Source organism: Rhamphochromis longiceps, linkage group LG5 (assembly GCF_057381845.1).
Source record: "Rhamphochromis longiceps isolate RC_006_pf linkage group LG5, R_longiceps_female_GT1.1, whole genome shotgun sequence".
Classification (NCBI taxonomy): domain Eukaryota; kingdom Metazoa; phylum Chordata; class Actinopteri; order Cichliformes; family Cichlidae; genus Rhamphochromis; species Rhamphochromis longiceps.
In genome coordinates, this window is record NC_140561.1 from 22,532,868 (window position 1) to 22,560,494 (window position 27,627).

At 38.3% G+C, this 27,627-nt stretch overlaps 3 protein-coding genes across 3 annotated transcripts; 2 read left to right on the forward strand and 1 right to left on the reverse strand.

Moving 5' to 3' along the window:
• The first annotated feature begins 254 nt into the window (after positions 1–254).
• On the forward strand, positions 255–3,194 carry LOC146669995 (uncharacterized). The gene is made up of 6 exons (XM_085407816.1): positions 255–289; positions 1,328–1,461; positions 1,751–1,898; positions 2,007–2,255; positions 2,355–2,625; positions 2,994–3,194. The coding sequence occupies exons 1-6, from the start codon at positions 270–272 to the stop codon at positions 3,192–3,194; spliced, it is 1,023 nt and encodes a 340-aa protein (XP_085263942.1). The 5' UTR covers positions 255–269.
• A 553-nt stretch (positions 3,195–3,747) lies between these two features.
• LOC146669996 (uncharacterized) lies at positions 3,748–9,384 on the reverse strand. The gene is made up of 10 exons (XM_085407817.1): positions 9,252–9,384; positions 8,223–8,461; positions 8,025–8,125; positions 7,748–7,932; positions 7,065–7,259; positions 6,490–6,576; positions 5,547–5,800; positions 5,343–5,468; positions 4,317–4,457; positions 3,748–3,852 (listed from the first exon to the last, which is right to left on the reverse strand). The coding sequence occupies exons 1-10, from the start codon at positions 9,382–9,384 to the stop codon at positions 3,748–3,750; spliced, it is 1,566 nt and encodes a 521-aa protein (XP_085263943.1).
• Positions 9,385–17,023: 7,639 nt separating this feature from the next.
• LOC146669997 (uncharacterized) lies at positions 17,024–26,309 on the forward strand. The gene is made up of 10 exons (XM_085406672.1): positions 17,024–17,222; positions 17,352–17,642; positions 18,228–18,278; positions 18,629–18,712; positions 20,291–20,389; positions 20,911–20,935; positions 21,027–21,046; positions 21,147–21,181; positions 25,741–25,801; positions 25,921–26,309. Exons 1-10 carry the CDS (start codon positions 17,024–17,026, stop codon positions 26,307–26,309), a joined length of 1,254 nt encoding a protein of 417 aa, XP_085262798.1.
• The last annotated feature ends 1,318 nt before the right edge of the window (positions 26,310–27,627 follow it).

Here is a 27,627-nt window from a genome sequence, read left to right on the forward strand (position 1 = left end):
CGGAGCATGTGACAAATATAACTGAGGAATTTATTGAAATTCTTGGACTTATTTCCGCACTCTCCAACCAAGACATTGATGGTAGAGTGACTGCAAACTTACATGAAGTACTCCAGCAAAGCATCGCGGAACAGCGTCAAACTCACGGAACGGGACGCCCCGCTTTTGATATACCGATTAACGTTTTAGAGCATCATGTTCTCTGTGGATTGACAGCGAGTGAAATTGCGACGAGGTTCGGAGTGTCTGAAAGGACAATCAGGAGGCGTATGGAACAAAACGGCTTAAGGTATTTACTCACTGAGAACTGAAAAACTGTCTAAATTCTGTAATGAAATTATCAGCGTTGCTCCTTTACCAGGTTCAACAATTAAGTTTAACATCCAGGCATCCATGAAAACAGAATATATGATATTTAACGGAGTTAGAAGTTAGCATTAAGTTAGCTCGCTATTTTCCCTCTAAGTATAATATAGCATGTTCACACCAAGAGTTTTCTAAATCAAATTAAGATGTACAGCTCTGCTATCACTTCCAACATAAATGAAGACAGGAAAGTAAACGTTTTGTGGGGTTAATGAAGTTGGGCTAGCTGGTATATAATGATGTGCTATGTGATCGCTAGCTACACAGCACAGACACAGTGAAGCTGTAGGACGCTAACTTTTCTCGATGTTTAGGGCCAAAATGCAATCGCACTGCAGGATTGTAAATCAGGGGTCTCGAACTCCATGCCTCGAAGGCCGGTGTCCTGCCGGTTTTAGATCTCACCCTGGGTCAACACACCTGAATCAAATAATTAGGTCATTACCAGGCCTCTTAAGAACTTCAAGACATGTTGAGGAGGTAATTTAGCCATTTAAATCAGCTGTGTTGGATCAAGGACACATTTAAAACCTGCAGGACATCGGCCCTCAAGGCCCGGACTTCGACACACCTGCTGTAAATGGACAAAACTTCAGTCAGGAGAACAATCGAGATAATCCACCCAGTCATCAATATAGGTTAGTCATTAATATACTGCTGCATGGTCTGGGCTGCAGTTACACCCAGGTTTTAAAAACTGAGTTTTAAAATCAACAGTGGTAATGAAACCCTAGAGAGGCCGACAGTGATCACTGACTGTTTTTAGGGGCTTGTTGAGATTAGGTAGACCAAGATGCAAAGCATTAAAACGTGTTAAAAGCACAACATTCTTAAAAAACACAGATCAGTTTGAGCGTGGAAGCAGGATTCATCACGTCATCACTTATAGACCTGATTGTCGACCAGTCTAAGATAATCTTTCATAAACTCCAACATTACTCAGTGTTTTTCATCTGTGTAGAAAGACAGACCTCTATTCATCTGTTACTGATGAGGAGTTGGATCGTATTGTAAGTGAAGTCCACAGAAGCCATCCAAACACCGGCTACAAGCTAATGCATGGATTTATGAATGCAAGAGGTGTGCGTGTCCCTGGTGAGTATAACAAGCCTGTTATTGAAATTTATGAATAAGTGATCTGTTAGTGAGCCAAGCTAAAGTTAAGCTCATGATTGTGTATGTATCCTTTACTAAGCACCATGATTTGTTATGCATTTTATTATACTGACACTCTTTCCTCAAAATTGACCATGACAGTATCACTAACTGATGAATATTTGAAATTCTACTGGTAGATATTTTTAAAATATTGGTCAGGTGGTTAATATAGGTATTTCTAATGAAGTGGCCAGTTAGTTTGTGGTTATTTTTGCCCACCTCTCAGTCTCAAGACTGCGGGAGTCTTTACGCAGAGTCGATGCAGAAGGAGTGAACATCAGACGTCTACGGCTGCATGTATTAAGACGACGGCAGTATTCTGTTCCAGGTCCAAACTCCTTATGGCACATTGACGGCAACCATAAGCTAATAAGGTATCAGTGGTATTGACATAGGAATCCTTAACCATATTATAGAAATTTTAATTAATTGTTCTAAAAAAAAGTTTGATTTTTTTTTGTGTTTTACATATTGTCTCACAGATGGAGATTTGTTGTCCATGGTGGCACGGATGGATTCAGTCGACTAATTGTCTACTTGACAGTGGCTGGCAACAACAGAGCTAGAACAGTCTTGGAGAGCTTTATTGCTGCTGTTGAGCAGTACGGACTGCCATCAAGGGTTCGGTCTGATAAAGGTGGGGAGAATGCCGATGTAGCTGAATTCATGATCAGGAGCAGAGGCACCAACAGGAACTCTCACATCACAGGCCGAAGTGTCCACAATCAGCGGTAAATAACATTTTCTGTTGCTGTGTTATAGACTCTACCAGTGTAATGCTTTATGAAAATTACATTACTTAAAAATTTCCAATCTGATTTTAATCACAGAATAGAGAGGATGTGGAGAGATGTCTACGAGCATGCCCTAGACCTTTTCTATCAGATGTTCACTTCACTGGAACATCAGGGAACACTTAATCCAGACAGTGAAATCCATCTGTACGCCTTGCACCGAGTTTTCCGTCCACACATACAGAGCAACCTAGACTCTTTCCGAGATGCATGGAACAGTCATGGTCTTAGAACTGAACGGAATCAGTCACCACAGCAACTCTGGATAAGATACAGAGACCAAGGCCCCGTGGAGGACCCTTCAGAGGTTCGAGAACAACCGCCTTTTAACAAAATTATTAAAACTATCTGACCATAATTTAAAAAAAAAAAAAAAAAAACCCTGCTACATACTGTTTAGTTTTTGACTAGGGGAGAAAAACCATGTGCTAAAAGGTCATAGTCAGCGATTCAAACATAAGCTCTCCAACATTTTCTGAGCTAACATTTCTTTGTCGCATGTACATTTTTCTAGCCTATGCACAATTGTACTGTTTTATCATATTTGATTGTTAACATATTATTTAAATACTTACCAACATGCGGACCAAAAAAAAAACTCACAAATGTGTTGTGCAATGACCTAAAGTATTAAAGTAGTTGTAACTACAACACTAAAGATTATTCCATGTTCAGGTTTCTGAGGACTACGGGATTGACTGGAACGGGCCTCACACTAACCATGGAGGCGTTACATCAGTACCTGACATTCAGCTGGGCCATGAGCTATCAGATGAAGAGCTTGCTACTTTGCCTGTTTCAGGAGTTTCATTGACAGATGCAATCGGATCTTACTTGGAGACCGTCCGAATTCTGTCAAGAACCATAGGAGACTGATATACAACCCAAGCTTTTTATTTAGCATGCTTCAACAAACAGACATGCAATGTAAAACAATTTGCTTCCCTCACATAATCTTACAAGTTCCTTTCTTTCAAGTTTTTCCCATCATGATGTTTGTGTTATTGTAATTGTGGAAAAAAAAAAATAATAAAAACATGGCAGCTTGGGATGCAGAACTGCTGTCTCTCCCATTTTATCTAAAAATGTAAAATTGCTTTTTAGAAAAATGTGAACCACTAAACATGTTTCATTCGCCTTTGATTGCTTTCTATTCGAACTTTGGCAAATTTTTAGCCTGAAAAATCTTAAACCAGTCCAAAACCTGTGTGTGCACTATTTATTGCAGAAATAAGTGCTTCCTCGAAGTCTTGGTATGTCTGGAAACGAGCTGGCAGCTTGAGCGTTTCAAAACAAGTAGACGCTGTCGGAAAGATGCCACCAGAGATCTCCACATTGAGTTCAGGAGGAAGCATCTCCCAGCCAACCCAGAATTTCATCAGTTGGGCCAGTCTACTTGATGAAGCTAGAAAGTCAGAAATGTAGTTCCTTAGAAGATCCTTAGAAATCCAGTGATGCGGCACATGGACTCAACATCAAATTCCTCATCTTCATCACTATCCTGAGCTGGCCATGTGATTTTGTCTATTACCATCTGATAGAACATGGAAGAGGACAACTTAGTCTACAGTACTGGTGAAAAGAATATATATTTTAACTTTTTTATTAATAGCAAACAACAATTTCAGTATATTATATCATGGAAGGTTCGCCAAATACATTTATAAATAAGGTCTCATAAATCAGTGGTCCCCAATCCCTGGGCCACGGAACGGTCGGTGAGTCATTAGGTACAGGGCTGTGAGAGTTGATGGTCAGGTGTGAAATTTATGGTTTTCAGGGTTTTTATCGTTAACACTGTTTCCTTGGGTCTTTACCCGTGTGCTATTAATACATCTTTTTTTGTTAGCGGTACTGGTTTTATTTTGTTGTATTAATCCACTACAGATTTAAGGCTGGTCTCTAAAAAAAAAAAAAAAAATGTCGGACATAAACCATTCCATGGTGCAAAAAAGGTTGGGGACCGCTCTTATCAGTGATGAGAAAGAACAGGTTTACCTGTGGTGTGAACTGCATTTCTCCCATTCGTGGGAAAAGAAGTGGGACAACATCTGGCCTACTCGTTAGCAGGGGCCATACCATGACATCCTTGATTCCCTTTCTCAGCTGTTTGAGTTGGCGCATGGTTCTCCCAATAACCTTCCAGGCAGAGAGACACAAGCCATAGTATAAGAATAAATATCATCCTGAATTCTATACAAGTTGGCACGGTAGAGGAAATTTTCATGAAGACACACTGATGTGCTTTGCCATATCTATTTACACTGTAGTAGACTGTATACACCAAAGACAAATATAATAAATTTGCACAGTTTAGAGTAATATATTCTTCAATTCACACACACATCTTTTATGGGTGCTTTGTTATTTTCCCAACATCAAACCACATTCTGCATTAAAAAAAATGCTAAGGAAACCCTTTTTCATTAACGACAATGTGTCTTTAATGCCTAGTTAAGTGCAAAACGTGGTAATGCAGACTTGAGATAACTGTTCTGCAGAAGGCATAACTGATGGGTGAGTGGGCAGATTCCCTTTCTACATCAAGTAGTGATTTGGAATGTGTTTATTTTAAGAAGGGAATTTTAAAAACACAAACATACATTAAATTTTTTACCTGCTGTCAGTATACTACAGACTGAAGATATTTTATAAAGGGATTTCTGTGTTTGAAGTTTCATCTTGTGTGCGTGCATTTGTGGAATTAGGGTGTGAGTGCCAACACTTCCAGGTATGAAGGAAAAGGTCAGATTTTGGTTATGAAAAACTATGTGCATGATTTAAGAAAAAAAAAAAAAAAAAAAAAGAAGAATTTTAACTTGACTGGGAGAATGGTAAATTTTAGTGGTTAAAAAAAAGAAATATTTACAAAAGTAATTTCGGCATTAATAAAAAGGGTGAAGAAAAGGAAACATGACCATTGCCTGCCAGTGTTGAATAAAAAGCTACTGTATTTTAATCTGTCTGCTTATTAATTTCAACAACTACAACAATGTCTTTGATACTTAACCAGCAAGAACCTACCGCATGCACTAGAAGTTTGTTATGAAGCCATCTCCTATTTGTTTTATTTACTGCAGGGAGATCCCAAGACAGGGTCAGATCAGAGACTGTGTCTTGCTGTTCCTGAGTAAGTTCTTCGAGTTCAAGCTAAAATTAAGATTAAACAAGTTATTATGGTAGTCCACACACTGATTGTAATCCAATTATTTTTTAAATTTTACATACCATTTGTATGATACTCCGGATGTGCAGATCAGGACAGTCTTCTATAACAATTGTTGCCAATTCCGGGTCACCATTGAACAGCACGTGAATTATTGCAGGACTTAATCCTGTGACACGGGGACCATCATGCAAAAAGGTGTGGGCCAACATCCTTCCTGCAACCCGGAAGAGGCTGCTCTCGATAAGTACCTCTGATGTTGCTGGGACAAGATGGTCCGGTTCACCCTCAAATAGCAGTGTTCGACCCATTCCTCCTAGAAGTACCAAGAAAGCAGGGTTTTCTTTATTTTAGTTTTTTAAATTTGCCAGTGCTTTATGTAAAACTGTATTTTAAAAATTATCTCAAGCTTTAAAGCAAGGAGATTAAGGTAATTATAATAATATATACCAATATTATCCTTTTGTTAATTTCTAAAAAAAAAAAAAAAAAAATATCCAGACACAAACACCACATAAGAGTAAAATACATTTAAAAGTGGTGAAATACCGTGTATAGGAATTTCTTTTACTTATGTATTAATCACATTATTTTATCGTATAATGCCTTGGTGCCACTGGATTTTAACAAGTCTCACACTCATACAGCAAGACAAATGGTGGGGGTCTAGTAAGGAAGTTAGGGAAGCAGACAACTCCACAGGAAGAGTCCTTTGTCTCTTCGAGGACTCTGGGAGGTAGCAAGGGAGTGTGAACCTTAAGGTGTAAAACAGCTGTGTACTGCCTTTTTTGCCTGAAAAAGGTATTTAACTGAGAGCCATGCTAGGCTCAGGGAGAACTCTGCTGACCATCTGTCCCGCGGACATGCAGGCTCCACCAAGCTTGGTTGTATGTTCTTTGTGTGTTTTGATTAAAGAATGTTAGCTAACGCTCACCGCTCGTCTGCAGGCTTTATTTAATGGAAAACTTCCACAACAAAAGCATATGAAAATAGTGGTACACTTACCAAGATCTACTCTGAATCCAAACTGGAGTTTGGATATTATTGTTGTCACAAAGTACCGCATCACCCCTTGTCCGACAGCAGCATCACCTGAAATAAAATACAGATGATTACACTGTACAAAAAAAAAAAGATGTCTGAGTGTTATTGCCAAACCTATTTAATTAAAAACATTGCGTTTTATTTAAAGAGAAAGCAATATTATTTTTGTTGGAATCCTAGAATCCTGACCCTGCCAGAAAAAAAATAAAAAAAAGAGGAGTATTGTACAATACACATTTATATTACTAGTGGTCAGGTATATTATTTAGGACCACTGGGCCCATTCACAACAAACTTATTAACCTGTAACAAATTAAATTTATTTAAGTTCAATTCAGTTTTTCACTGTAACAGGGCTACTTCTGTGTGATAGAGTAAAAACAATATAACTGTCATTGTAGTTAGCACGATTGGCCAACGGAGCTCATCGTATGATGCATTTCAGCCACATGAAATCAGTAAGCCACTAACACAACTCCATTAAAAGACATTTAACTAATTAAATGTATTTAACACAATATATTTATATTACTAACCATGAAGGGTACAATGAAGTGGACATGCCCATTCTTGTTGCTGTTTATAGAATGAGAGAAGTGCCCGGTCTCTGTCCTCCTCAGAGTCCCTCACATCCATCCTCAGCTGAAGTGGTGTCCCAGATGCATGTTCCCGAAGTAGATTTTCTCTGAAAACTTTGGCAGCTTGAGCTGGATCTTTAATCAACACCCAATCTAGACCGCAAACATAAATTAAACAATTACACATAGAAAAAACCGTCTTAACATGTTACATGCAGATATGCATTCCTTTACAGTCAAAGATGTAGAACACCTGAAAAATGTCATTCAGTGCAGCACCAAAAGGAAAATGGCCTAGTACCTACATAGTGTTTTACCACGAACACTAAAAGGCCTTTATACTACAGTCGCATTGACCCAATCAATCGTCTAATACATATTACCAGAAATATTCTAAATATTCCATTTCTGCAAAGAATTAGGTTTGATTCCTGGTTTCAGTTACCCTAGCATCACTTTCAGGGTTTCAAAACAACATTAAGAACCCAAGAAAGTATTTTTACATTAATAGTCATGAATTACATTATTGATTACATGCAGTACTACTTACTTTAAAGTAATTTTATTAAAGGTAATATTTTATTTCTGAATGAATGTGAGTTGTTTGCAAACTTATAGCAGCTCTATGTGTTTACACAGACCATTGTCATGTTCTTTGTGAACAAACTCCTCAGTACCAGTTACTACTGGTACTACTGCACTTTGAGCTGAGGTTTCTGATGTTTCAGGCCTAACTGGCACACTTTCACTGACTGTGGCTGGCTCTCTATCATTTTCTTCTACATGGCCTCCCTCTCGTTCTCTGTGTGATTCCTGCGTGGAGGTCCTTGAAGTTAACAAAATTGACATTGTCATACTCTCTCATTTTCCTAATGTAAAATGAATATGTTGTACACATATGTCTTTGTTAGTACATACCCAGCACAGCTTTCTCTGTGCATTTTTATTTCAGTAAAGGAAAATTCCTTCTGACAAGTGATACAGGAGATGAGTGGACCAGAGGCATGACCTGAGCTCTCCTAAAAGATAGAAAACATCCATTTATAAATGTAAATTCCACAATGCTATTTATTTATATTATTAAGTGTGAAATGAGGACAATATAGATTTATGTACACAATCAAAGTGCAAGTCCTGTTGAAGTGGACGGATGTAGATTGTAGCCTGCCCAATCATTGCAGATGGGTCTTTCAGATACGCAATGGTATATCCAGTGCTGGGACATTGAAGCAATGCAAGATTTCGACTACGAGTAGATCCTGTAATTTTTAGAAACTCAAATCCTCCCCCTTCTTGGAGCTTTGGAAACACTTCCATCAGTTTAGTTCTTACAGTCTCGGGATCATTGTCATTCCCTGTATTTAAAAGAATAAACAGATAATCTCCATTCAATCAAACACCCACATATTTGAAAACAAGCCAGTACTATCTAATAGCCACAAAATAACAATCACACAGTTGAAATTTAAGTCCAATTTAAATTAAATTGACAAAATATTTATCACATTCACGGTAAAAATTATAAAAACAAAAAACAAACAAAAAACCTACAGTGAACCACAATCTAAACTGGGCTCTGGTAAATTTCTACTATCAGACTTACCTGAAAATGTCACTTTTTGCTCTCCAAGTCCTGCAGCATGGAGGTCCGCTTTAAGCTGAATGTTTGGAACTTTGTTAGCCTTGTGATCAGCCAAGCAACAGAACGTATGTGTGTAGCTTCTTCTAGGTACTACGCTCTGTGCTGACCGTCTTATCATATTTCTTCTACTCCCACCATTATACAGAGCAAAGAGCCTTGCTAGCTCGCCTGCAACACAAAGAAAATATCCCAGCGGAACAGACCACCAGTCAGCTACAACAGTCTGAACTTTCAGCTTAGCATCATTTTAAACGTAACTAACGCTACACATCAGCACCAGGCATCGTGCTGCAAAATAAGGGCGTTTTACTGACTATCTAGTTTCATGCCCCATCCACACACAACGAAAGTGAGTCACACACAAAGCATAATTAGCTAACTACCACACATAAACCTAGGTGCACAACCCCCGCCTACTGAAATTTAGATGGTCATATGAATTGCTAAGATTTAACTGTGTGCTAAGTCATCAATTAGTATAACACGTGGCTGACGTTACTTACTTTGGACAGGTGTGTGTAATGGTGCCGCAGGTATCTGCGGTGTCTGAGCTGACGGAGTTGGGGAATTTGTCCTCAGAGCTTCTTCAATTAAATTCGCTGCTTCTCTCAGCAGCTCCGGACAGCTTTTTGACATTTCTCGTACACGTCGTGCAATGTATCAATTGAGGTACATAACTATTGTCAAGTGTCTTGATTTTTATGGCGGCAACTTCTTGCTTCCAACTGCATAGCGCATCCAAGCAAAGTTAAAAATGAATATCACCACCTAAAGGATCGGAGTGAGATTTACTGGGAGTACATCAATCTATTATCAGGGATCGATCTGTGTGGACTTGCTTTACAGTTTAACCAATCAGATGTCAGACAAGCTACAGGGAAAGCGTTAACCCCGCCTCCTTGCCGTGATGGGTGAGGCTGACAGATAAAATTATTTCATGATGAGGAGCCAGGCGCCAGGACTGCCAAAATGAAATAAATAAATATATCATTAAATAATTAATTAAATGTGTCAATAATTAATTAAATGTGTCAATAATTAATTAAATTGTGAAATACGTAAATAATTAATTAAATGTGTCAATAATTAATTAATTAAATGTGTCAATAATTAATTAAAATGTGAAATACATAAATAATTAATTAAATGTGTCAATAATTAATTAATTACATGTGTCATAACTATTTATTTAATTAATTAATTCCAATTTTAATTAATTATTGCCACATTTAATTAATTATTTAATGGTGTATTTAATTAATTCATTATGGCAGTCCTGGCGTTCCATATGTTTGAAGCTGGAGGATCGCTATATAAATATCCGATAGCAGCTAGGTCCCCTAACTTTCAGTAGCTGTTGAAAGGAAAAGGTTGTGGTATATCAGTGGTTAGAAATAACATTATTACTTTAGGATTAGTTTAACACAAAGTCAGGGCTGACCCAGGACCATTGCTGTGAGTCACAGTGCGCAGCATAAAAGTCCTTTCACATCAGATGCAGGATACGCTGCTAATGCTAACTGCTAACTAAAAGCAAAGGATCCAGAATTTGTTACGCTGGCTGCTGAGCTCTGTGGGTTTTTGCAGCAGCTCTACCTGTACTAGATGCACCTGCTCCTTGTCTTTTCTAGCTCTGACTTTATGTCCTCTACAAGAGTTTGTTTTTTTTGCTAGTTCTTCAAATGTTCAATAAAAACATGTATGCTAATTCATAACGAAGAAAGCTTTGTAATGAAGACTGTCATTTCCAAAACACTGCCCGCCCCCACCCCGCGGTCCGCAGCGCTGTTGAAAAGGCTGTGGAAGTCCCTGTATTAAACACGTAGACCTGTGACATAAAAATCACCAAACTCGGACGACCACAGACTGCTTTCCTTCGTGGTGATGAAGGAAAACGCTGGGTTGGCATGTAAAAGGGCATTTATTCCCTTCAAAGACCTGCAGTTCAAAAAAGCGCCCCTCCGACAGCCAAACCCATCTGCTCTCTGATTGGATTGTTACATTTGTGATTGACATGACATTGACCAATCAGATGAAGGGAAGAAAAATAGGGTCAAAAATCCGTACTTGTAACTTGCAGGGGGTTTTTTTCTAAGTCCACATACAAATCTTTTTTACGCACACACAAATCTTTTTTACACATACAAATCTTTTTTACGCACACACAAATCTTTTTTACGCACACACAAATCTTTTTTACACATACAAATCTTTTTTACGCACACACAAATTCTTTTTACACATACAAATCTTTTTTACACATACAAATCTTTTTTACGCACACACAAATTCTTTTTACACATGCAAATCTTTTTTACACATACAAATCTTTTTTACGCACACACAAATTCTTTTTACACATGCAAATCTTTTTTACACATACAAATCTTTTTTACGCACACACAAATTCTTTTTACACATACAAATCTTTTTTACGCACACACAAATTCTTTTTACACATGCAAATCTTTTTTACACATACAAATCTTTTTTACGCACACACAAATTCTTTTTACACATACAAATCTTTTTTACACATACAAATCTTTTTTACGCACACACAAATTCTTTTTACACATGCAAATCTTTTTTACACATACAAATCTTTTTTACGCACACACAAATTCTTTTTACACATGCAAATCTTTTTTACACATACAAATCTTTTTTACGCACACACAAATTCTTTTTACACATACAAATCTTTTTTACGCACACACAAATTCTTTTTACACATGCAAATCTTTTTTACACATACAAATCTTTTTTACGCACACACAAATTCTTTTTACACATACAAATCTTTTTTACGCACACACAAATCTTTTTTACACATACAAATCTTTTTTACAAGTACAAAGTATTTATGACCACATTTTGAGCCCATAGTTGGTGACTAAGCGGGCGATTCTGGGACCGACGCGGGACAGCAGGTCCTCAAACTGGGTGAGTGAAAGACGGTGGTACCGCTGAAATCATCCATGCGCAACTCCTGGAGCAAGTGGTGAAACTCACCAAACTGCTGATGAACCTAGGTACGGCAAGGACGTCCTTAACGCCGCTGCTCTGCTCTCCACAGTAAATATAGAACGGAGACTCTCTCTTCAAGTGCTAGCTCGACAGCTGCCATCTTGCAAAGATACCATCTGGCACAACTTCCTCCCACATTTCCAGTTCACGTGCGTCAAAATTGCATATTTTGATGCGCGATTGATTTGTGTTGGACACGCGTCGAGGTGCGAATGTGCACGCGTCAAATTAGGGGCGTCTGGTGCGTTTTTGTTCGCGTCTATGTGAACACACCGTAAGAGTTTAGGAAACAGAGAAACATGGACCAAAAATTACTGTGAAGAAATGCAAAACAAGTCCATAGAATAACCACATAAAAGTGGAAAACAGAAACCAATGTAAAGAAATACAAAAAGGCCTGTAAACAAGTCAGCTGCTTTCAGTTTGAGTTTCCAGCTACTGCACAGAAGAGATTGAAGCCCTTTTATACAAGAGTGCATGGGGCCCACAATTTTATAAAGTCTTATGACTGTGAATGTTAAAAAGTCAGATTGGGACATTAAATATTGACCTGTATGTGTCTGTAGTTATCAGCTGTTTCAAAATATCTTGCTCAAATGCTTGCAGAAAGGACCATAATTTTTTTTTCATTTTTCACTAATAAACAGTAAGACACATTTGATTTCATGGAAATAAACAAACAGCTTAACAATGGAAGAACTTGTGTGTTATTAAACTATTGTAGCACTTTCTGTTACAGCTCAGTAATAATGAGGTAAAAGTGGGGTAAGATGGTAGAACCAAGAAGGCAATAATATAGAAATTTGGGAATTGGGAATTTGGGAATTTTCGAGTAATATAATGTTAATGGTTACAGGTGAGTAATAATATACTGATTTGACTGGATAATACTGACCAAAAATCAGCTAATAACCTCACGATAATGAGGTAATAGTGGCTGATGTTTTAGCATTATAGGATAGTATTACCATATTATAAAGCTTGAATTGATTTTATCTTAAGTTCTCAGCATTCTGCTTTGCTTAAAATAAGAAGTGATGTAATTGTGTGGTGGTTGGGATCCCCTCACAAATACCTTCACACTACTTACTTCTGTAACTACTATGCAGGAGAAAATGTCTTTATGAAGATGAAGGAGTCATGTGACCTTGTGGTGGATTTTTGTATGATATGTATAACTATGTAACTATATACACTATATGTCTATGTGCACTGAACATATATATTTTAACTTTCATGTAGAGTCTTAAGCACAAGACATTTTGCTTCACCGAGGTTTATTAAGGTGGTACAGTAACAGGGCAGTTAATGTAAGAGGAGAGTTCTCCTGAATAATTTACTCTAACTAACCTTCCCTAATACACACTCAACGTCTTTAATGCAGCACAACCAAAAACAGTAACACTGTAAACGATATAGACACACACACACACATACTATATGTGCCACTTGCTGTGTAAGATTTAGTAATTAGGATTAATGTGTGATGTTTGACCGTGTCATGACCTTTTGTGATAAGCTAGAGCAAGGGGTAGTCAGAGTCCTGACTGGCCTTTGGCCAAGACCTTGGCCTCTACCTGACCCCTGCAGCTGTGTTTGGACGGGTGGGAAAGTTACCCAGCAGCAGGGGGCGTGGATACTGGTCCCTATATATTAGGGGACCAGAGGACACCCCAGCACTTTTCCCCCCTCTGCTGTTACTCTCTGTCCGACTCTGCGTTGCTCTACTCTCTGTGCTTAAGGCTGTACACTAGTGATGTGTCGGTCACGAACGAAATGGCTCTTAGAGCCGGATCTTTGACGTGAACGACGCGAGCTGCCTCCTTATCGCAAGCCGTGTTTTTCTTTTTCTTTCTTTCACCCCTCTCTCTCACACTTTTTTTCCGCTTCACTCCTCACGCGAGCCTTGTGTTTTGCGCTGGGCAGAGGGGGGAGGGGCGGTAGTTACACTTGCAGTAGCACAGGGACAGAGCGGGAGGGAGAGAGAAAGAGAGCCAGGGACAACAACGTCACATCAGAAAGGTATAGTAATCATCCACAACTATTTTCAGTTGCAGATGATAAAGGATTCAGAAAGTTTATTCATGCAGGCCCATATGACAGAGAATATGCATCTTCTTTTTGTTTTCATATTGTAATTTATATTTAATTGTGTTGTGGTTTGCAGTGTTTTGTGTTGTTTCACTTTAAATTTGTTTAAAAGGAAAAAGCTAAAAATTTAAATAGTCAAAAGTTGAAATGTGAATAGTTGGTTTTTTGTATTATATGATTTATTTATTACATTTTATGTGGAGTGAATAAATAAAAGTATATTTACGGTGGCCCCAAGAGACAAAACACGTAAAAACTCCAAAACACGTAAAAACTCAGAAGCACGTAAAAACTCAGAAGTATGTAAAAACTCCAAAACACGTACAAAACACAACAGAAGTGCTCCAGAATGCTACGCCCAGCGTTGAGCTTTTGTTACCTAGAGGCTACACAAGCCAGCAAGTACCAACGACCGGATTTGGTGTGTGGTAGAAACAGGTAAATTAACTTTTTTTTTAAATTATTTGAATATATATGAGTGCTTGTGTAGAAATACACAAACAATTGTTTGTGTATTTATCACTTAAATTACACAATTGAAAGCATATGTGTATTAATACACATATGCTTTCAATTGTGTAATATGTTTAAACATATATAAATAAAACCACTTTTTTTACATTAGTAATTCCTTTTGTGCATAATTTTATATTATTCTTAATAATAAATTAATTAAAGCAACAAAACAACCTGAAGAGCCGGTTCGGATCCGAAAGAGTCGGCTCTTTTTAGTGAGCCGAGCCGAAAGAGCCAGTTCTCTAAAAAGAGCCGGAAATCCCATCATTACTGTACACCCCAGGGATTTGCTTTGCTTGATTTCTGCTATGTAATTCTCTTGCTAAATGTCTGTATGTATTTTTCCTGCTGTTCATATGATTCAGTGTATTAAACTCTGTTCCAAGAATTCTACTCTTTTACAGAGCATCTTTTTGAGTGTCTTGATTTTAATTGGATCTAAAAGGGTTGGATCTCCACATCCTTGGTGGAAGAAGGTTATCAGGATGGCTTCAAAATTTGCGACCACAACCTGTACTGCTGTACTAACTTTGAGCCCTGAACCATACTGACCCAGCAGGAAAACACCTTTAACGGACTTGTTGTGAGTACTTTTGCTAATCTGGCTAAAAACACACAGACAATATTATATTGCAGTATCGTAACACTCATGTTGAACTGAGACTGACATTTATATTTTTAGTTTATTTCACTGGTTCTGATATTTTGCAGCAGTTGGTCTGCACTGATGAAATGCAATCTAAAAATACAACATGCTGTGGGTTTATAGAGGACTATGTGAATGTGTTTCTGTGGCCAGTCAGAAGCTGTTATTTTATATTGATGCTGCTTTGGTTTCCTGACATGTGTGTGACGTGTCAAAGACGAGTGTTTGTTAAAGTCAGGTAGATGTAGTCTCTGGAGGCATTTCTGCCAGTTCAGTTGTGAACTTTTGTCATCCTTCTCTGTAAGTTAAACTTTCTCTCATATATATTGTTTAAATGTGAATACTGCTACTTACACTTAATAGAAATGTAAAGTTGAATTTTTAATCTTTCTAATGTAATATTACTATTGGAACTATTTAATTTATTAACTAATTGTTTCTCCAACAGATTCTTTCTGTGAGATCAAAGGTCAGTCTATGAATTTGATATTGCTTTTGACAGTCACTTTTATCGATATTTAACATAATTCATACACATACAGTTCGCTCCAGAAATAGGTGCGCAGAGACAACAGGGGCTCAAAAGCAATTGGACAACAATTTAAATTAATAACTCAAAATAAGATGTTAATTTCTAATACTTGGTACTCTTTGCTGTCCATAACGGCCTGTAGTCGAACTCATGGACATCAGCAGATACTGGGTTTCCTCCTTTTTAATGCTCTGCCAGGCCTTTTTTGCAGCAGCCTTCAGTTGTTGTTCGTTTGTGGGTCTTTCTGTCCAAAGTTTAGTCTCCAGCAAGTGAAATGCATTCTCAGTTGGACAAAGGTCAGGTGACTGACTCGGCCATTCAAGAATAATCCACTTCTGTGCTTTAATAAACTCCTGGGTTGCTCTGGGTGTATGTTATTGTCCATCTGTATTATGAAATGCCGCCCAATTAATTTTACTGCATATAGCTGGATTTAAGCAGACATTATGTCTCTGAACACCCCAGAAATCATCTGCTGCTTCTGTCCTGTGTCACATCGTCAATAAACACTAGTGTCTCAGTTCCACTTGCAGCCATGCACGCCAAGCCAACCCACTGCCTCTGCCTGTCTTTTACAGATGATATGATATGCTTTGGATCATGAGCTAGCCTTCCTATTCTTGAAGCTTGTTAGCGGCTGGCGCCTTACAGTGAACTTCTCTCTATTTATTTTCATACATTCTTCTCTTTATGTTAGACTTGGACATCGATACACCTTCCTCCTGGAGAGTGTTTTTTCACTTGGTTGGCTGTTGTGAAGGGATTTCTCATCACCATGGAAATTTTTCTGTGATCATCTACCACCGTTGTCCTCCATGAATAGCCAGGTCTTTTTGTGTTGCTGAGTTTACCAGTGCTTTCTCACTTTCTTGGGATGTACTAAACTAAATTTTACAACTCACAATAATGTAGCAATTTCTCAGATGGGTTTTTTTTTCCTGCACAGCTTAAGGATGGCTTGTTTTACCCACATGGTGAGCTGCTTTAACCGCATTTTGTCTGTTCACAGCAAAATCTTCCAAATGCAAGCACCACACCTCAAATCAACTGCAGGCCTTTTATCTATTTAGTTGATAAGGACATAACGGGGGAATTACCCACACCTGCCCATGAAATAGCCTTTGAGTCAATTGTCCGGTTACTTTTAGTTTCTTTAAAAAGAGGGTGGCACATGTTAAGGAGCTGAAACTCTGAAATGCTTCATCCTTTTGGAATCTGCATATCCTCAAATACCCAACACACCTACAGATTTTGTGCAGACTCAGCTCTATGCCCATTATATAACTAAATTGGAATAAACTGGTAAAAATCAACGATTGTGTCCAAATATAAATGGGCCTAAATGTATGTTATTCTCTTACTTTACAGCTCTTCCTGAACCTAAACTGACAGTGAGCAGATCAGAGATCACAGAAACAGATTCAGTCACACTGAAATGCGAGGCTCCATCCTCTGTTCCTATGTCTCAGTGTTCTTTCTACTCTTCCACTGGAGCAACTGTTAAAGAATTGCCCTGCTTAACGACACTGACAGCAACCGAACTGCTGAAGATGGCAAATCTCAAATCACCTGCTACTGTTAAACTGAACTGTTTTTACACAACGCAGCCTGGAGCACCAAACTCTCCATACAGTAACTTTTCCAGCATCATCATTCAAAGTCAGTGGCTTTAGCACTGATTACTGATGGCATCTTAATGCAGCCTCAACACAAGTAACACATACTTTTAGCATGTTGCTCATGTTCACAGATATAATCCTAATGTTAATTAATGCTTCAATTCTTCAGCTCCTCTTCCACCTAAACTCATCGTTAATCCACTGGTGATCACAGAGACAGACTCAGTCACACTCAACTGTGAGACTCCCCCATCTGTTTCTGTGCCTGAATGTGATTTCTACACTTTGAGTGGAGGAATAGTCAACAGGTTTTCCTGTCTAACGACACTGACAGCAACCAAACTGCTGGAGTTGGCACATCTCAGATCACCTGCTGAAATTAAACTGAAATGTTCTTACACTGCACGGTCTGGAGAGTTAACATCTCCATACAGTAACATGTCCACCATTAAAGTACAAAGTAAGTGATTTTCTATTCTACCCTATTATATATTGGACATATACAATAATACATTATATAATACAATATACAACACATTATATATTGTATAATTTTAGGGTCTACCTTAAAATATAAAGTGCCTTAAGGCAACTGTTTTTGTAATTTGGTGCTCTATAAATAAAATTGGAATTGAAATATTCATACAATATCATAACAGCAGATGTTGTGTATCGTAACATTTCAGTTTTAAATGTGACTTCAGTGGAAAATCCAAAGGATGCAAGCACGACAGATTTAACAACCATCATTCCTGATAAAACATCATCATCATAAAACATAATGTGTTTTAAGTTTGTCCACTATTCTAATTTAAAAAACATTAGTGTCACATACAGTAAATATTATTTAATTACACAACAGTAACTGTTCTAATTAAATCTTTGTTTTACAAAACCAAATTTACAGAAGTTCTGATTCTGTATCAAGATGTAAATAAAAAGAAAATGCAAGGATGTAGAAATGGACTTTCTATTCCACCTCATTCACAGTATGCTAATCACAGATGTTTCCTGCTGTAATATTCCAGTCTTAAATTGTGTTTAGGGACAACTTCAAAGGATGGAAGAACCACAGATTTAATCACTGTCAGACCTGGTAAAAAAAACACCTGGGCACAAAGTTCACACACGTATCTATCATGAACATATGTCATTGTTACAGTGTGCCTGCAATATCATTTTCTAGTTTGTCCACTACTGTTCCACATGTTATGTAATCACATAAAATAACAGGTATAAACCTATCTGTTTTCAAATTTACAAAAAAATATAAATAAATCCAGAATGCAATGATTTTTTTTAATCTTATCCACCTGTATTTTATTCACAACCAAATGAATACAGTACAAAGTGAATGACTTTCTTTTCTTTCATTTATACATTTATGCAGTATCCTCATCACAGATATTTTGTGCTATAACATTTCACTTTTAAATGTTTATTTAGGAGCAAATCTCAAGGATAAAAGAACCACAGATTTCACAACCTTCAATCCTGGTACACTATCATCTGGGGAGACAGTTGATAAAGGTATCCTTCATTAAAATATTTTACTGGGACAGCGTGACATTTCTTTTTTCTTTTTTTTTTTTTGGTATTTTTGTTGTTGTTGGTTTTTTTTGTTTGTTTCAAGTTTGTCCACTACTCTGTTTTTAAAATACTGGTGCCACATAAATGTTATCTAATTACAAAACAGTGACAGATCTGAATTTATCTTTGTTTTATGACTCAGAATCCAAAAAAGTTATAATGCTGCGTAAGCTTTAGATAAAAACTAAATGCAAAGATTTAGTTTAGATTTAGGCCATGTAAAACCAGAGTCATGATAAACATTATATAGGCAGCGTTTTTTCCTCAATAGTTTCATCACGTTTACTGTCTAAGGACAGCGCTAGCAAGCACTCTCTGCTTATGAGCAAAACAAACAAACAAACAAACAAACAGAGGGCGTTTTAGGAGTGTTTTAGGAGTGACGGCTAGAGAGAGAGAGAGAGAGAGAGAGAGAGAGCAGGAAAGAGCAGATAGAGAGAGAAAACGAGTTTTGAGATGTGAGAGATTTGTAACGTTTAGCGTGTTTGGAGTGTGTAATTAATGTGTTGTCTTGTGTAGTTAGTGTGTAGTGTTTTGTGTTGTGTGTCAGAACAATGAGGCGACTGCTGTCTCCAGGTAGAAAAAGGAGTGATACACCTGCTGCTGTCAGACCTGCAGGTATCAGGCTGTGATGTTCTCCTTTATAGTGGACAGAAATTATTGTTTTGGAGTGGTACAAATAATTTGTGTGGCATCTTATTGAATGCAGAACAGCTGATTGTTCTGTAAATAGTTTGAAATGGTTATTTAAAAAAATCAAGGTAAAAGGTAAATGGATGCAAATAACTTTATTGTTTGCAAAACTTGTGCATAGGATTTTAAAATTGACAAGTTATGAAATATGATTCATTAAACATATGTGTGGTTGCTACAGTTAAAAATATAACTTTTTCTACTCTGATTTTATGTTTTGTGTCTGATTTTAGATCAATTGTGTTAATACAGTATGTCAAAATGAAAACATGACTGTAAATTTAGACACGTGAGGTTGTGCTGAAAAGAATGAGACCAAATAGTTTTTAAAGGTGAAATGTAGAGTTCAAATCAAAAGTAGTTAAAAATGGCCAAGTATACCCTGGACCCCAGAGGGTTAAACATTTTTTTTAAAGTAAAGCAATAGTTACTTTTCAAGTAATTAATTACTTTTAGAATATTGTAACTCAGTTACTTTTTTGAAGAAGTAACTAGTAACTATAATTAATTACTTTTCAAAGTAACTTGCCCACCACTGCATAGGATACATGTTATATAATCTCATAAAAATAACAGGTATAAGTCTATCTTTGTTTTCAAACTCCAAATTTACAAATAAAAATACATCTCTATGTGATGGTATGTTATTTTGAAAAAACAAATCTCAAAATGTAACCAACATTTTAAATTATCATCTTAGAAATGGTTACTCCATTATCTATGGTAAACAATTTGTTAATGGTTGGTTTCACTGTCTCAGTCTTAGTTTTGTGCAACTGAAAAAGTAAGATTTTCTTGTTTATGACCTCTTGTGCTGCAAAACAGATTTACTGATATGGAAACTGGTGGTTTCAACTGGTTGTGGAGTTGCTGTGGGTGTTGTCTTACTGGGATGTGTACTTGTGAGGAATCTGAAAAGAACTGGTGAGAAATGCTGTAAATTTTTATTTATCTTTTAATGATCTTCAAATACACTTTTTATTTAAATTGAGAATTAGACAAAATTATTTTAAATGCAAATTGTATCAAGGTTTTTCCACTTTTATTTTTACAAAAAAAATTCTAGTTCATTTTCAGGATTTGCATAGACATTTGCATAGAAATAATAAATAAATAAATAAATATATGTGAGCATTTTATCTGCTTCATTTATTTTCTCAATTTAATATAGCTATGATATCATGTGCAGTCGAGTCAGATGGAAAATTGGATTGGGCATGGAAGCTCATAGTTTTGCGTGTTGTAGCATTATAATTCCAAAGTAAATATCTCAAGCCTAAATTACATCTCATGTCATGTGACTTAAAACTTAAGCTTCTGTGTCTACTGATCAGAACTGGTTTGTTTAGTTTTACTTTAGTATTTCTTTTCTCCAATATTTCCTTATGGATCATGAAAGTTGTTTGATCAGCAATTACTTTTATGTTTTCTTTTTTTTTTAATAGTTCCAGTAAATTCTGTTACCAGCAGGTAAGACATGCTTTAACCTTTTCTGCAACTGTTTCCAATGGTTTCTGTATTATGTCCATGAAAATCACTGTCTGGTTGTTTTTTCTTGTAGCTCACAAGCCCACTGCACTGGTATTGTAAACGCTAAGTGACTTTGAGCTCTTTGCAATTCTTATCTATAGTATATACTATGTATATGTTTATACTTTTTTTTTTTTACTTTCAATTGTAGATGGCTTAATGAACACAACGCATCTTGGAGAAGTGGTAATTAAAAACAAAAGCTCTGAGAAACATTCTGAGTTAGTGGCTCTGAAAAGTATCTGGACACTTCGAGCTGTGGCAGATGGGTACTTTTTGAAGTAATTTTAAAAAAAAAATCCTTTAACCCCTTTCAAAATACTGAAATTCACGTAGTGTCAATGGAATGACATGTTTGCACTATTAATAGGCTTTGTGGCTAGAGAAATTTTAAACTGTGAGCAGTCACATGTATTTTCAGATAACATTTATGAGTAGGGATGGGAATCACTTCTTGCAGAGAACTGGTTGTACCTTTGAATTGTTACTCTGCTTGCCTGTAAATTTGATTAAAGGTGCCACTTATACTATAATCAGCTGATTTCAGTCCATGTGTCAGAGGTGGACGATAGTGACAAAGTCTACAATTCAGATTTGGACCTTACTTTTATTTTTGCTGAACAAATGGACAAGGGTGCGATGGTAAAATGCATACTCCATCAAGAATAGAAACAACTGCATTATAGTGCAAATAGAACTTCGGCTCTTTGCAAGTATGCTAATGATAAGCTAGCCAAGAATCCATAGTGACATTAAATCTGAGTGGATGCCAAGTGCAGCAGCAGTGAGACCCTGAACTTCAACAGGTAAAAAAAGCAATGATGAACAGTAAGGCTGGACATCATTTCTACCACCTGTTCATGTTTCTAAAGGAGAATCACTGCTGAAGTCTCTTTGTGCTGGGTTTTGTGTTGTCAGCAGTGTTGCGTTCATACCGATTCATTAACCTCCTAGGACCTGGCGTCCACATATGTGGACATCACATTTTGGGTTATTTAGACCAAAATACTCAATTTTGCTCTACAAGGGCCTGATATCCACTTACAAGGACATTATACTGCTACTGTTCTATCAAAATTTGGTCTGTCCAGTGTCCTCCCTCGCCACCTGATCCAACTCACCACACAGCAAAATCTCCAGTGTTAAATTAAAACACTAGAGAGTGTCTATATGGGTCCACACCTCTGAGTGTTAAATACAACACTGTTGAGTGTTAAATTAACACTTTTGACAGTGTTATATGTTTAAAAGTAACCTAGTCAGTTTTGAAGATTAACAAAGACTAACCCTGAGCAGTGCTGATTTTCTAACACTGGAATATTTCTAACATTTTGAGTTATTTTCCAGTGTTAGAAAATCAGCACTGCTCAGGGTTAGCCATTGTTAATCTTCAAAACTGACTAGGTTACTTTTAAACATATAACACTGTCAAAAGTGCACGATTAATCGTTAGAAAATCGCGATCTCGATTCATACTTATGTGCAATCTTATTTCCAAATGACAACGATTAAAAAAAAAAAAAAAGACGACGACGATTGTACCGCATTTTGATTCGGGATGTAATCTGCATGAAAACAAGCACTCACTCTTCCTGCTCAACAAATGACAAGGGCGGAGCCTTATACCACGTGATACAGAAGCTGTGCCGTGTGATGCTAAAATTAGCAGGGAAAAAACAACGGAGAGCACGTCAGGGATGACGAGAAAGTGACAGGAGAAAATCCGTTCCGGTCAACCACCCAAACATCAATAACGGGAACCTTATACAGCGCTTCCCTATACCCGTCGAACTCCCGCAGGCACAAAGAAATTACGGAGGCTATCACTTATCACCTGACCAAAGATATGGCTCCCATCAACACTGTGCAAAACGAGGGATTTAGGAAAATGATCAACACCCTAGACAAACGCTACACAGTGCCATCCCGCAACTATTTTTCTATTGTTGCACTACCTGCTCTATACACGCAGTGTCGAGCAACGGTGGAGACGGAATTTCAAGCAGTACAACATTTTGCGGCAACAACAAAACGTGAGACATTTGTTGTTTTTATGTTTGTTTATTGTTTTTATGTTCAGTCTCAACTGTTACGAAGTTGATGTGCATTTAATAAGTGCAATAAATATTTATACTGGAAAAGAAAATCGTGAGAGAATCGTGATCTCAATTCTAAGCAAAAAAATCGTGATTCTCATTTTATGCAAAATCGTGCAGCCCTACTCTTATGTTTTGACATGGTGTTCATTATGGCCAAACTGTTGTTTGCACAAAAGCCCAATAACAAAACACCGCTCGGGTTCAGATCCGGGAGGCCGTCCCTCCCAATCACGCCCTTCCAGGTCTCCCAGTAGGACAACAGAGTCCCCAGGAGGAGCACCCTCCAGTGCCACACCTAGGGACTCCAAGAAGGCTGGGTACTCTAAACTGCCGCTTGGCATAAATGTTACCTTCCCTGACCCGAAGGCAAAGGGAACAAACTCTCTCCTCCTCTAGGAGAAACCCCATCATACCAGCACCAAGCCAAGGGGATACCAAGATACCCACCCCAGCCCACCGCCTCTCACCAGGGGCAACTCCAGACTGAGACAGAGTCCAGCCCCTTTCCAGGAGACTGGTTCCAGAGCCCAGGCCATGCGTTGAGGTGAGCCTGACTATATCTAGCCGGTACCTCTCAACCTCACGGACTAGCTCAGGCTCCTTCCCCACCAGATAGGTGACATTCCATGTCCCAATTGCTAGTCTTGGTAGCCGGGGATCGGTGTGCCAGGTCCTTCGCCGCCGCCCGGCTCACATTGCACCCGACCCCTACGGTGCCTCCTGCGGGTGGTGGGCCTGCAGGAAGATGGGCCCATGTCCCTTTTTTGGGCTGTGCCCGGCCGGGCCCCATGGACTAAGGCCCGGCCACCAGATGCTCGCCCTCAGGCACCCTTCCCAGACCTGGCTCCAGGGCGGGGCCCCGGTAACCCTATCCCGGGCAGGGTGAACTGTTCATAGGGGTCTTCTGAATCGCTCTTTGTCTGGTCCCTCACCCAGGACCAATTTCCCATGGGAGACCCTACCAGGGGGCAAAAGCCCCCAGACAACATAGCCCCTGGGATCCCTGGGACACACAAACCCCTCCACCACGATAAGATAGCGATTCGCAGAGGGGATGTAAAGAATAGTTTAATTAATTGTTCTCTCCTTGGAGTAGTTAAAAAAGTACAGCATTGCTTTTAAGAAAACTGTTCAGTGTAATAGTTTTGTTTTGGTTTTTTGAGTCATGACCCCAGCACTAATCATAACAAGGAGGGGAAATACCTCCAGTATGCACAAACAGAGATCAGTGATGTATACTCAGTAATTATTAGAGTCAATCCATAGAAGATCATTTTTGGCATTGTTTGGGTTATTATGTTACATGTTTGATTTGTATAAGATGTTATGAGGGAAATATATTCTGCATGTCAATGTGTCAGGTAGGATGAACCTTGTACGGCACATGTGTGGTAGGACTGTTTTGGCAGTCAGATGGGCACATGTTTATTTATAATTTTGATAAACGCATCATATAATAATTTCCATACCAGCTCTACAACAGTGATGTGGAGGTGATTCTATTCCAGTTATAGTTCCATAAATCACGAGAGAAAGCTTGATCACAGAAATGGTTAAAAGTTCAGTTAAACACTGTTTGTGGTCTTGATTTTGGAGCTTCAATTGTCTAACTGCAGCTACCACACAGTGGCCACTGATATCATTTCCAAACCAGAGTCTCAGTTAAAAATAAATAATTTTCTGGGCATTTAAGATTTGGGTGAGTTTTAGCTGTAAATTAGTGTTAAGTCAAATTGTTGAATGTTGTCATTGTGTTTCTTAAATTCTTAGTTCAAACTATAGGATCAAAGGCATTCCTTTGTCTGACCCCTCCCCAGCCTCTCGAGGTTCTGGGAGGAGGCTGTAGTGTTTTATCACAGACACATCCCATGTGAAGATTCTGTCTGTTGTTTGGTAAACTTCCTGCCCTTTTATGTCTTCACCTGTGTTGTGTATGGTGTACCAATACAGGAATTGAACCATATATTGGGTGTGGGGAGATTACCCCCTTATGACCAAGGATGTTGTGATCAAGAGGACACACACACGCACGCACACACACACGCACATAGACACACATACACACACACACATATACACAGTGCCTTGTCTTAGAACCATTGGAGGGGGGGTTTTCGGTGGGAGGTGCTTGTGTTTTACCGTGTAAACTGTAACTGTCATGGGAATAAAAGGCTACGAGGAGAGCTGCTCTTGGAAGGAGTTGATCTGGAGACAGGTGAGGAGCATTTAGTTTCACAGCCTGGTTCTGACCAAGCCTTTCCTCGCTAGCGAGTAAAAGACCGGTTGAAGATGTTCTGTCTTGTTTTTCGTTCTTCATGAGGAATAAGTCTCTAAACTAGTGGGGCCTGTGGAAACACAGACTCAACAATTAGTTTTGTAGACATAGACTTAAACTCTCTGAGGAACAGAAGGCAACCAGTTAAAATCTCCAGCCGGGAGAATTTCATTAAGTTCCATATGAAACATCACAGAAGTTTGGTGTTGAAGTGTCCAAATTCTTTATGGGGCCAATTTCCAGTATGTGTATTATAAGGGTATCGGGTTAAATGTATTGTTACAAATAATTTTTTTCACGATTCCAATTTTCCCATCATCTCTTCAATAATTATCCTCTCACTTCTGCCTTATTTTGTTTTTTCAAACTAGTCCCCTCCAGGAAACGAGCAATCATACTCTATATTCACCTCAGTACCTGCTGCTGATCCAGGTGAGCTTCTTTGTATCCTTATTTGTAAGAATGTAAACGATACAATTTAATGGCAATTCTATAAAACCTCAAAAACCTTTTTCTATAACATGCTTTGCATTAAAGATTTTCCTTTTCAGTTGCAGATTCTACTCAAGAAGATGGACAGCAACTTCAAAAAAATGAAGTAAGTCTGTCACAAGCAGAGATAGCAAAAGTATGGACATTCTTAAGCAGAAGTGTTAAAGAAATTAACATTGGAGACAGTGGAGAAAAAAAAGAAAACAAGATGTACATTTGTAAAAATTTTGTGAGATCTCGTGTTACCTCTGTGAGGTCCCACAAGTCCATGCACTTCCAGGTCAGTACTGAGACCTTGGAATCAACCATAGCGATGGAAGACAAACACTTGCGGGTTCTTAGTGTAAGCAGGCAGAGTCGTCACAAGGAGTATACTGACCTGGCAGTTTTGGTTGAATTCATTAACAGTGTTGGGACTAACGCGTTATTAAGTAACGCGTTACAGTAACTACGTTATTATTGTGGTAACGAGCACGGTAACTAGTTAACATGCCAAAACCGGGAACGCGTTACTCGTTACTGGGATTTAGATAGGCTCGTTATTCGTTACTTCGTGTGGTGGCTATCGCGGAGCTTCCACAGATTCAATAACATTAGCAAGTGGTGGAAGCCAGCAGGTGGATGAAGGAAAAGGGAGGCAAGAGGAGGAGAGACCCAAAGCGGCCGCTGGTCCGAGTGTCAGGTGAACTGAACTTCAGGTAAGAAGTTATGACCTGCAGTCCATCTGGGTCAGATATGAACCAAGTTTAGGTGGAGTTTATTTTCGTTATGCCGACTTTTTCGTACTGCGTGCTAGCTAGCATGACGAAGTTTCTATACAGCTGGGTGGTGCTATGTTACTGATGTTGAACTTTATTTTGTTCATAAGGTTAATTATTAGAGCTGCCAACCGTCCTGTACAAAATGGAATCGTCTCGTATTCAGAGAAAATATTACGCGTTTCGTATTGAGATGAAAAGGAACAGTTTGTCCCGGACTTCAGCTACAATGAAAAAGGCACAAAGCTGGAGTTATTCTGTGTTTACGCTGCACAGCTGCCTCTTCTTCTCTCATCCTCTCACCTTCCCTCTCCTGTTTCTACTTCAATCATGAAACTGATCAATGATCAGCTGATCGGCTTTTCTCTCTTGCTTGTTTATCGCCCACTTTGCGCCAGAAAGAGGAAACCAGCGGATGTCGCGGTAAACAACAGCAGCACTTTTAAGCTTGATCAGCTGTTGTTAGAATTTATTTAATATTAATTTCTAGTATCAGCTGATGTTTGCTGGAGCCACAGCTGTAAAGCTGCTGGCCATGATATCGGTTTGAATATGTGGTGAGAGGGAAACATGAAGATGAAACCAGGAGATGTCCTTACTGAATCATCAGAGCTGTGATGGAGAAACAGGTTTACCTTTTAGGTGACATGAATGAGTCGAAGGGAAGTTATGAACTGTTTCTGAGCGACCAGGATCCTTTTCTAAGTAGCTGACAGCTGTGCAGGGGCGGGTCTAGCAAAGTGTTGCCAGGGGTCCATGTAGGGCAGTAAAAGGGAAAGGGGGGGCACAAGGAAACACTTTCTTTTTCTCATTTAAAATGTCTCACTTTTAAAAAAAAGAATTATCTGAGTCTTGCAACAAACAATTGATAGATTTATACATATATACCATCAGAACAGTGTACATCGCTGTCACAACAGCGTTTATTTTCATTCAAAGGCTTTATGATTTTTCCTATAATGGTGGGCCGGTCTCTAGTCAAAATGCCCAGGACGATTTTTTTGTCCC